This window comes from Geospiza fortis, unplaced genomic scaffold (genome assembly GCF_000277835.1).
Source record: "Geospiza fortis unplaced genomic scaffold, GeoFor_1.0 scaffold188, whole genome shotgun sequence".
In the NCBI taxonomy this organism is placed as follows: domain Eukaryota; kingdom Metazoa; phylum Chordata; class Aves; order Passeriformes; family Thraupidae; genus Geospiza; species Geospiza fortis.
The window spans coordinates 2049105-2060583 of record NW_005054337.1 but is presented as its reverse complement, the minus strand read 5'-3'; the positions used below and the strand labels follow the sequence as shown (position 1 = coordinate 2060583).

Genomic DNA, 11479 nt, shown 5'->3' with positions numbered 1-11479 from the left:
TTCAAATAAGTAGGAAGCTTTATTGCATACTGATTTCTTCCCGCCTAGAGGTTGTTTTCAGCTTAGAAAGATCACAGAGAGGGCCTTGATTCACTCCAGTTACAGAAGATCTCAATTACTCTTAGGACTAAAGAGAGTGCACAAAGAGACTGGCAGTCAGAGCAAGGCAGTGCTTCTGGAATCCGTGTCCTGGTAGGAAAATCCATTTCAGCCAGCACAGCTGGATTTGATGAGGTCTTTTCCAACATTAACAATTCAATGATCCAATGACCACCGTGCCATTGCTGATTTCCACATCTGCTTTTACCACAGGTCAAAGTTATGAATCAACACCCCAAGTGAAAATCAAGTTTTAATCAATCAATGCTGTCTCTCCCCACTACACAAACAGCAGCATAAGAGGGTCAGTAACACCCTGCAGGAACATGGGGCTGGAGCAGCAAGGGTCTTGGCAGTTAGGAGGAACAGCCATTCCCCAGGCTGTTCCTCCCCTTCAACATTCACCTCTGCATTGCCTTCAGGAGTTCCTTCATGTCACCAGCCTCCAGCCTGTTAGACTCACAAATCAGGAATCACAAAGTAAGATAGTAGAAAAAATAAGTCTTTTGCATTGGCAACAATGTGTGGGTTGCTACATAGGATGCTCAGAGGCCAATGACAATACTCAATGTAAGAGATTCCCACCCCCCACCCAGTTGGAATCCTTGGCTCAAGTGTTTTTTAGACACAGAAAGAGAATATTTGTCTCCAAATTTAGGAAAGAATCAGGTGTAATAGGAATCCAGTGGATCACCTTCTTTAAAGGGAACACAAAAGTGTGTGGAAAAAGACTGTCCATTGCTTGGCTGGCTCGGAGTTCTACGTGATGTCCTTCTTCCTTGGGGGGCGGTGGATGTTCCTCACCACACACTTCACCATCCACTCAATCCCTTCGTTCACACCTTTGCTAAGGAAGGCAAGCAGACAAGGTTTTAAAATAAAGCAACAACAAGAACAGAAACATGGATTGTATAGGCCCTAAGTGAGCCCTTACATGAGGAAGGGAGGGGCTCTACAGTTATTTGCTGGCATTTCTGTGTTATTTTTCATGTAGGCAAACAATAGGGATCTGATTTCTTTTAGCTCAGCAATACATACCTCCATCCTTTATTTTTCTGGTGTCTGTGCAAGTCTACACCCAACTTAGTCACCAACTCTGTGGAAATCTTGAGATGAACAAGCACCTGACAGTTGGTTTGAGGTCATTTTGCCACAAACCTCACACTAGTTGTACAAGATCTTGCAATCTTGGTTCCAGCTTTGTGTAATCATCTGTGCTGGGGCTGCCAAGCAAGTCAATACCTTGCTGGTCTGCACAGCTCCTCAGCCATGACTTCCATGAGTTATTCTTTTAGTGCAAGCTCAAACTGGAATTTTGAAAGGAAATTCCACAGAGATCAAAACTAGAAATGTTTGCACAAATAAGGTTATTATCCAATACCTCTCTTCCAGTCAGTGCTTGAACATTGTTCTTGTGGTCATTCACCTGCTTAATGGTATGTGATTTGTAGCAATGCAAACAACAGATTTTTTTTCATGGTTCAAGAAGTTTTTGTTATCCTTTGCAGTAGCTTGTATGATAACACAGAAAAAAATTCAAAGCTCTAGATTCAGCCCAGGCAGTAATTCAGCCAGGAGTGTTTCCACCAACTGGAACAAAACTTTTGACTTATGCCAAGTAGCACTTTTCACTTAAGGAACTGAAAGTACAAAGAACAAATGTACTGCAAGACTCGATACGCAACAATGATGCTGAGATCTCAAGAATCCAGTGGGTTGGTCAAGGTCATGGCATGCAGCTGAGTAAGCCCAAATTAGGGTCTATTTGAGTCGTTAAATCTTAAACCACAGGCATCCCCATGTAAGAGGACTCCTGGAAACTGTGATATCATCCACATCACGAAGCTCATCTGTGTGCCAAAGAATATGAAAGCAGAAACATAATTATGGCAGCAGCAGTGAAGCACCACCCATTTCTCAGGCACAGGCATCAACAGTGGCATTTTCAACTGACTTCTAACCTAAAATCCAGGAGCTGCAGCAAACCAACATCTGCAAGGATTATTGTGTAAGGAGAAGGGATCATACAGGACAACAAATATGCCTCCAAGTCCCACTGCTCTCAGCCAGGAATACATTGTCATTGTGTTTTATAGGCAGGATTTACAGATGAAGTTACTGAGCTGGTGCAAGTCCAAGGATCTTGAACAAGTGTCTGTCAGTGCTGGAAGGAAGGACAGCTCCCCTTCAAGGCTTAATAACTCATGTAGTGCTGCTCTGTGTGTGACACCCCACAGCTGCTCAGTCAGCCAATTCTCAGTCTACCCCTTCTCATACTCACCCAGTAAGAGCTGAGCAGGCTTGTGTCAGGCAGTCTCTCTTCCCAATTTTGTTAATACAGTCACTAAATGCTGTCTTGATATCAGGTATTGACAGACAAGTCTGCAAAGGGAACCAAAGTAGAGCTTGTTTGTGCCACAAGACATATGGTGACCTTCTTCCACAATGAATCCTCCCATGACTGCAGTCTTGCATCAGTCAGGATGGCAATGCTATCAGATTAAACCCACTCACCCACCACACAGGAAATTCACCTGTTTACATTCCAAAGAAATGAGCATATTCTTTTTTCAACAAAGAGAATGCTCTTTGCCGACAGTACACACACTGCCTCACCTCCCTGATCCTTAATCTGTACAGTTCTAAGCAAATAGTCCTGAAAATAAGCACAACCTGCATCCTCTAACAATACCTCTTCCAAGCTGCTCAACAGTTTATATTTACCAGGACACTACAAGAGCTTTAATATTTACAAAGCCTTTTGAAACAGTGTCCCTGCCACAAGCCCAGCTGACTCTCTGCCAGCATCCTGGGCACTCTCACAAAATTAGCTGTGATTTTTCCTCAGTTCTCAGCACATTCCTTGGCATTACAGCCATGTCCCACCAACACTTCTCTGTTTGCACTCAGAGAAAACACTGGCAGCACTGAATGCAGCACATTTTCTGATGCCTGCTGTCACTGTGCTCTTGACCCCAAGAAGGTCCTCAACTTCTGTGAGTCTGCCAGGAGGCTGCTGGGAACAAGAAGACAAATCATAACCCCCCAGTAAATCAGTGGATTACCTTCCCCACATAAATCACAGTGTCACCACAAAAATCTTAAAGCTACCACAAAAGCAAACCTGCCCAACTAAAGTCTGGACTCACACTTCCCTGAGCAATGAGTGTTCATTTTTCCCTCAGAAGCCTTGGACAAGCCATTTAAGCACTTCAGCTGGCCGTGAGCTCACCTTCCCTCCTCTCTGCTAAGACATTTTGGACCTTCAACAAGTCTTAAATATGTGTTTGGAACTTTCAGTCAGGCCCACATACATGTTTTGGACAAATGTTTACACAAATGCCAAACTGGACCCTTTGTGAGTCCTGAGGATTGGCCAAGTGAACGTGAACTCTGAGAGAACAGAAATATGAAAATTGTTACCAGCCATCCATTTGCAAAACACCGATTCTAGAGAAATTAAATACAGGAAATTTTTGTGGACAACAGAAGTAGATTTCATTGCTTATACGTAGGAAGGGATCTTAAGAAATGGCTTGCAAGGAGTTTAAGAACACCCAACTCAGCCAGTGCCCTTGGCTCCATTAACTGTGCAACTTTTGATGACTGTACTTTCTTATGACCTCAGCTGCATTTTAAACTTGCCCTTTCAATCAGTGACCTGGACACTGTATCCAAAAACATTACTGACATCATTCTGCAGAACCCTCAACAATTTAGATCAGGATTTTTGACAAGAGAAAAATGTGCAGTTCATACAGATGAGCTGTCAGCCACAGGATACACAGTTAATTAAAAAAAAAACAAACACCAACAACAATTACTAACTTTAGAGGGAGTCAGACTGGGCTTGGGAGCCGGAATGGGCTGCAAGATGGGCAAGAGATTACAACCAACCAACCAACCAACCAACCATTCTCTACTGGTTTGTAAAAGCCTGGTATGGTGTTCACTGCCCAGTAAGAAAGGCAGGTCCAAATGCTCCTGGTTTAACCCAAAGCCCTGGACACGTCAATTACCCAACAACTGGGAAGGAGAAGCATGTCAGTAATTTGAGCTATTTTTCACATCTTTGTTTTTTTCAGTCAATGAGACTTGGCAGCTGAAATTGAACAAATGTTTCTTGAAATATACTTGAAGCTTCTCAGAGTTTAATATCATTGTATAATTATATACTTTTGAGTATATCCTTTTCTTCTTCTTCTTGAGTCTACCTTTCCTTCTCCTTTTCTGAATGATGACAGATTTTAAAATATTTTAAAATAAATGAGATGAAGTGTTCAAGATACAAAGTAACAACAGAGAGCACAGTCATGCTGTCACTGAGTCTTCTACTTGCACAGGTAGCAAAGCAATCAGGCAATGACCTTCCCAACACCACCAGCAGACCAGGACACCTGCACATACCCAGCAGCACAGAGAACCCACATCCTTCACCTTGTCCATCCCTGAAGCCTTTAAGAGTCCACTTTTCCCAGTGCAGCTAATAATTACAGCCTTTTTTATCTCCCAGTATAAACCATTGTTATACCTTCCCTTTCCCACCTTCTGGTAGAGCTGTGGCCTGCCCCACCTTCCACAGAGCTGCCCAGTCATGGCTTTCCATGGAAATCTGCATCAGAAAGAGTTTTGCTTCTGAAGAGACTTTGCACCACTCACATTGTCATAGCAGGATGCCACTGCATCACCAATCCTATGCTGAGGAACATAATTTTATCATTTTCCCCTTGGGATGAAGCAGAGCAGTACAGCAGAGGGGTAACACCAAACTCTTAATGCCTTGTTTTAGTGTCCAGGGAAAGCCATGAACTGGAATCTCATGTGACACCAGGGGCTGATTGTCCACCACTTCAGCAAGGGGCATCTAAGCTTCTCATGCTCAGGGGAAAATGTCAGCTGTGGCTTCCAAGTTCCCCTTCTCCCCAGGCACATTACAAAATATTTGTTTACAGATGTGCTTTGTTTCTCAGCTGCAAACCCATAAGTCAAGGGCAAAGAAGGGAAGCTGGATCTGTGATCACATCAGGAGTGCTCCATCACAATACCACAGTGACCTTTCAGGAATGATGCTATCTCTCAGACAGTTCACAGGAACCTCACACACAACACATGACAAACCAGATTTCCATCTCAGCTACCCCAAAATAACACACTGGAAAACAGATTTTGATGAAGGCTCCTCCAGCCATAATTTAGCCAGGACTGAACCAAATTCCTCCTATGAAGGGTTCAGAATAGCATTACCCAAAGTAAGACTCAGCAATGGCACACCTAAAAATCTATCAAGCAGCAAGGCAAGTTTTAGCCAAAAAAAGGTGGCATTGTAGAGCCTTTGCCCATTTTCCAAATCCACTGGAGCAGACAATGCTGCTGCCTGCTCTCCTGTCAGGATAAATCCAGAAGCATGCATAAAATCTCAACTAGAGGCTCTTCAGTCATCTCAAGAGTAATCAACCATCAGAATGGAACCAAAACAGAAACAAGAGCAAGGTGGATTGCCTAAATAAAATATTATTTCAGAAAAAGTCTGACTCACCTGACCTATGGTCTGGGACTACTTTTTTATGAGTTTGTTTTAAATTAAAATTTAAGCTTCATTAAATTTAAAGAAGGAATAGCATCGCCTCAATTGAAACCACCTTATTTAAATGGAAACTAATTTTACAGGGAAGCTGTGGGAAGTCTTCAGTTGGAAACTAGAATGACTTTCATGCAGGTCTGTTTTCTAACAGCTGTGTGGAAGTGAGTTCACCACGACTCCTCACATTTTCCAGAGGCATGAGGAAGCTTTTCAACATTCTGGAGATTTCAAATTAAATTTCCAAAATTTATCATTAGATGAGGATGGCAAAACTTCCTCCCAGACATGGGTCATCATACAGCACCCAGTAATTTTCAGATTGTTAAATTTCAGATGCTGTTTTTGATAAGTCATGCTTTTTCAGTATTTTGAATAGTGTTGCATAATGAGCCATTCTGTCCTCAAATTGTAACAGTTCATTGTAAAGCATAGAAATATATACCTTGTGTAAATATTTCAACAGCTGCATTCACATCAAAACAGCAATTATCAATTCTTATATTTCTGGTTTTTCTGCAATAAGCCATATTTTCAAAAGTTGCATTCTGAGTTCAAAGGGAGTTCACAGGAATTAGCAGATATTAGATAATTTACTTCTCCTACAAAGCAATAGTTCCTTTAAAAACCTAAACAAATTCCTTCCTCCAACACACATTTGACTCAGTTTTTAAATTATTTATAAAATAATCCAGTTTTGAAGCCCCTGCTGAGCACACAGCATTCTCCTGATACCATAAAATATCACATTCAGTATTGTGAGAATTAGAATTGGTGTTTTGCAGCCAATGACCATATTTTATCTCCTGGAATGACCAAATACCACTCATGCTTGGCAGTGCTGAGAGGACACAATGTACCCTGGGGTTCACAGCAGAATTCTTAACACTTTATGCAATTTCAGGTTGCATCAACACTTTTGTTATCTTGATAACAGAATGTACACTTCAAAAACAAACCATGTCAGATGTTCTATTTCTGATGTATTTGACCACAAGCCTTCTGCTGGCCTCTATAGATATCATCATCAAGAATTACCCTTAATCTCCAAATACCAGCAAGGTTAAGATACCCCTTATCCTCCCTTATCATGGTTCAGGACAGAAGGATGCTGGTGAGAATTTCCTACAGTTTTATGTCTGGAGATCCAGAGCAGAAAAATCCTTATCAATGTTAATTATCAGTTTTATTCCAGAGGTCTTCAATTCTGCAAAATCAGAGGAAGAGAAACAGGCTACTGAGTTTTCTCAGTCTTGTTTAAGTGAACCTACTGAAAAATAAGATATAAACCCCTTAGTGATTTGTTCATAGCATTGATGGCTCTTTGCTGACTCCATATCCAAGATCATTCTGCAGAAGTGAACCTCTAAATATCCAATGTAGGTATTTCTTACAAACAGGCAAACCTCCAGTGGGTTTAGCTTTGCTAATCTCTTGTTGTAGCTCTACAGCTGCATGAAGGCACTAAGTCTGTGGCTGGTCTTGGACCCTCCAGAGGGAGCAAGAAGCCAGATTTTCTTTTGAAAAGCTGTTCCAAATACCTCTTTCTAGCAATTTAAAGAAGCCAAATTGTTTAATCATTTGTCTTTAGTCTGGTTAGAGTATCAGAAGAGCCAGCATCTGCAACCTTTAAGAAAATATGTATATACAACCAAAAGAGAAACTAGAACAAATTTCCAGGTCACTGCTTGGATCTTATCCTCAACAGGTCAAGGCAAGAGTGCAGGCTGTTCCCTGCAGAAAAGCTATGGGGGTGTACAGAAATGAGAGTCAATATTCTGGTTTCCAAAGAAAAAAGATAGACAATTTCCCCATATTCCAGAGACTACAGCAAAGTCAGGACCATAAATCAGGAGCTCAGTCCTGATCTCATGCCTTTACATGGAATTACATTTCTCTTATTTCTAAGACTAGATACTCTAGATAAATTAGATCATCCAAAAACCAATCTGTGTTGTACTCATGAAACCCTGCTTTAGAGCCAAGCGGTTTCTATGGAAGCCTCACGTGTTTCCACAAGTGCAATCGCTCGGACAAGTAGCAAGTGCAGAGGAGGAACCTGAGAAGTATTTGCATCCTTTGGAGCAGAGACTGAGCCCAGCTGCCAGGCCGGGCGCTCCAAATCCTACTGCAAGCCTCTGGCTCCATCTACAGACCAGTCCCTGGAGCTGCAGTCCTGGAATTCCAGGGTCAATTCCCAGGAGGAGAACATGAAAACCACCACAACCACCTTGGGCACTCTCTTCTTTTTTTTTTTTTTCCATGCTGGGGGAGGTAAGGATGGCTCAGGATGTGTCACCTAAACACTGCACCACCCACGAACTGCCAAACCCAAACCAAGAGCTTTACAGCTCTGAATACACTGGAAAGAATTCAAATTATCAGAAAAGAGCATTCCTTGCCATTCACTGCTGTCATTGATGGAATGCTCTACAACAAACAAGTGTTTTATTGAACAGATCTTATCCAGTTATGGGGAAAGGATGATTTGCTTCACATACATCTGTTCTGCTATTCCTGAGTTTTCAAAGAGCAGCATAAACAAAGTGCACTAAACATTTCTTTTCTGAATAAACAGGAAAAAACCAGCATCAATATAGCCAGTCATGGTACAAGACAGACCCACCATAGCTATGCAGTTTGTTCTGTTACATAAAGAGTTCAAAACTATGTGCCTGTAGGAAGCTCATTCATGGCAATGAAAAAGGGTTGGAGGATAAAGGAAAAAAGTACAACTAAATTCAAAGTAATTATTTCCAGTGGTGGAAAAGTACCATAGGATCAGCTCAGGACTGTGGAACAAATTTAACATGAATGCAGAGTTCACCTTTCCAAGGCTTATTTATGTAAATCCTCCATATTTTACCTCTACATCCTGCTTGTTGGCCAACACCAGAATGGGAACTCCTTCCAGAGCTTCACTGGTAATCATCTTCTCTACAAAGGACAGAAGCAAAACCAGGTTTAGCCAGTTCTGGAAGTTGTACAAATGCCTGGCACAGATTCTCTGGACAGAGGGATGAAGCCAGAAGCTCCCTCCTGCATTACAGTTTCATTTGATACAACCTTCCAGGACAATTTGTTCACACTGTACTTACCAAAAGCTCTTTTGGACTCGGAGAGCCTCTCCTCATCAGTGGAGTCAATAACATAGATCACCCCATGAGATTCAGCATAGTACTGGAAGGAGAACACAGATATTAGTGTCAATCCATTAGGATCACTTGTTCCACTTCCTGATTTGATTTTGGTACAGTTTTGGTGCATGTGGAGAAGATCAACCAGTTAGAGGTAGCTGTATCTACAGTGTGCCTGGACAGAATGGAGGCACACAGCCTGTGCTGCCTGTTCTGTTTGCAGGCCTGATCAACACACCAGGTAGAAAAGCTTTTGTGCCCCCAAAGCTTATCTCTATGGCACAACCCCTGATCTGGGTTGGTAATCGCTGTCTGCAACCAATAATGCAAATACTAAGCACAGAAAAAGTGGAATCTCTGAAAAGGTGTTAATGCTAACTACTGGGGTTATCAATAAGCCTGTGTGATTACCAAGTGATTGTGGTGGTTCAGTTCTAAAAGAGACAAAACCACTTCTAAAAGAAATCACAGAATGGTTTGTGTTGGAAAGGGCCAACCACCTCATTCCAACCCCCTGCCAGGAGCAGGGACACCTCCCACTAGATCAGGCTGATCAGAGCTCCATCCACCCTGGCTTTGAGCATTTCCAGGGATGGGGCAGCCACAGCTTCTCTGGGGAAAAAAATCATTCAAACATTCATTCAAATAAATATCAAATATTTATAAATAAATAAAAGTATAAAAAAAAAAATCAAACAAAACAAAACCACATCTCTAACCTTGTCCCAAAGTGACTGCAGCTCCTCCTGCCCACCAAGGTCCCAGAACATGAGCCGAGTTTTGCCAACATCAATAGTTCCAACTACAAGGAAGGAAAGAAGGAAGGGCAATCCAATGGAAACTATGGGTGCTGTAAAGCACAGACAGCTGCACACCCCACTCAGAAATCTGGGGTGGGACAGGCTTGTAGGGGAACAAATCACAGGCAGCAGCTGCTTGCAACAACACAGCAAAATCTGCACGGAGTGATCACAAATACAGAGCAGAATCAGTGCAAGTAATTCCAGAATTGGGCCAAGAAATGAACTCCAGGGAAATACAGTTTGAGGACAGCACTGAAATAGGATACCTGGAGTTTTAATACTTCAAGACTTTCTCCTCCTAAGTTAAGAAATCTATTTTATTCTCTATAAAAAGACCTGGACAGTTGGGAGATACAATCTCTGCATCCAGGAACTATTCTGCCCTTCTGAATTCTTGGACATTTCAAACAAAAAGCAGATGTTGTCTAACTGTGCAAGAAAGCTGAAAAAATTCCACATGGATTTACTTACTGTTTAAGCCTACAGTGGTTGTGATTTTGGACAAACTCATCCCTTTGTAGTTCTTGTTAAATCGGGTTTTAGTTTGCTCAAGAAAGGTCTGAAAAAGAATAAGACAGAGTATTCACTGTCAAACATTTTACTGGCTGGGGTAATCCTACCCCAAACCAGTCTGCACAATCCTGCTAGAGCAGATACTGCCCTACCTAATTTTGGACAAACCACTCTTCTTGCTCCCTATTTTAGCAAGGAAAGAAGGGATCACATGTGATTATGGGATTACTCAAGCCTCAGCCACATCCCTGAGAGCTTGTACTAAATTTAAGTAATGAGGAAAAGTTGATTGCTTGGTGTGACATCACTAAAGTAACTCAGGACACAGCTGAAGAGAGATTGACCCTTGTCAGAAGATTTATCCCTGGAGGATGTTTAGGATTGTGTGTGCCCCTCCACGGGGTGATAAACAGCACTTACAGTTTTACCAGCATTGTCCAAACCCAGGATCAGGACACAGTACTCATCCCTCTGGAACATGTATTTATAGAGCCCTGACAGCAGTGTATACATCTTGCTCCTGCAACAAATGGCAGGAAATCAATTAGCAAACAGCTCATTCCCAAATGCCTCTCATGCCACAATGCCAAACAATTAAATTAGGTCACTCTTTTATCAGTAAATCTCATATTTAGGCAATTCCAGGGAAAATCTGAGATCTAAGAGAGATAATGAAAATAGCTCAAGATCAAATTTGGTGTTTTAAGGAGGAACTGAGGAAGGACTTGAACACCTCTTGCAGTAAACGTAAGACCCACAGAAAATGAAGTGAACTTCATACAAATACAGAGATCAGGTATTTTGAGCAAGAACCTACAGAAGCTCCCAGCTGGATGTGCACACACAGCCCCAGCAGCTTTGCTGGGATGCAGGGAGCACTGGCGCCAAGGGCTGCAGCTGACTCACAGCCATTGCAACAACCCTTCTGCTCGAACCCAGATAAAGGGAACCCCAAGGCAGAGCCTTTGAGAGGCAGTGCGTGGTTAAACAACCACTTTGAAGTCAAACACCATTACCTAAAGGGCAATAAAAGTGTTCCAAAGCAGGAATCGGATCGGGGGTTTCACGGGGCTTCAACCCCACAGGTACCGGGGCCACCCTTCGCCCCCAGCTGAGACCGGGGCGCTCCTGCCGCCCCCCCGGGGGAGCAGCCACAGGCAGCGGGGAACCCCGGCCCGCTCCCCCTCGGGACAGCGACTGACCCTGGGCGAGCCCGGCCGCTGGCTGCTCCTCCCTAACCCGGCAGATCCTCCCGGACCCGGCAGATCGCTCCAGCTCCACAAGATCCGGGAGATCCGGCCCGGCCCTTTCCTGCCCTGCCACGGCCAGTGACGGCTGCGGGGAGCACC

At 42.9% G+C, this 11479-nt stretch overlaps 1 protein-coding gene across 1 annotated transcript; it reads right to left on the bottom strand.

Annotated features, from left to right (window-relative positions):
- Positions 1-10650, bottom strand: ARFRP1 (ADP ribosylation factor related protein 1). Its single transcript, XM_005422178.2, has 7 exons — positions 10551-10650; positions 10089-10176; positions 9534-9616; positions 8776-8857; positions 8544-8614; positions 2381-2481; positions 1-946 (listed from the first exon to the last, which is right to left on the bottom strand). The coding sequence occupies exons 1-7, from the start codon at positions 10641-10643 to the stop codon at positions 859-861; spliced, it is 606 nt and encodes a 201-aa protein (XP_005422235.1). The 5' UTR covers positions 10644-10650; the 3' UTR covers positions 1-858.
- Positions 10651-11479: the final 829 nt, after the last annotated feature.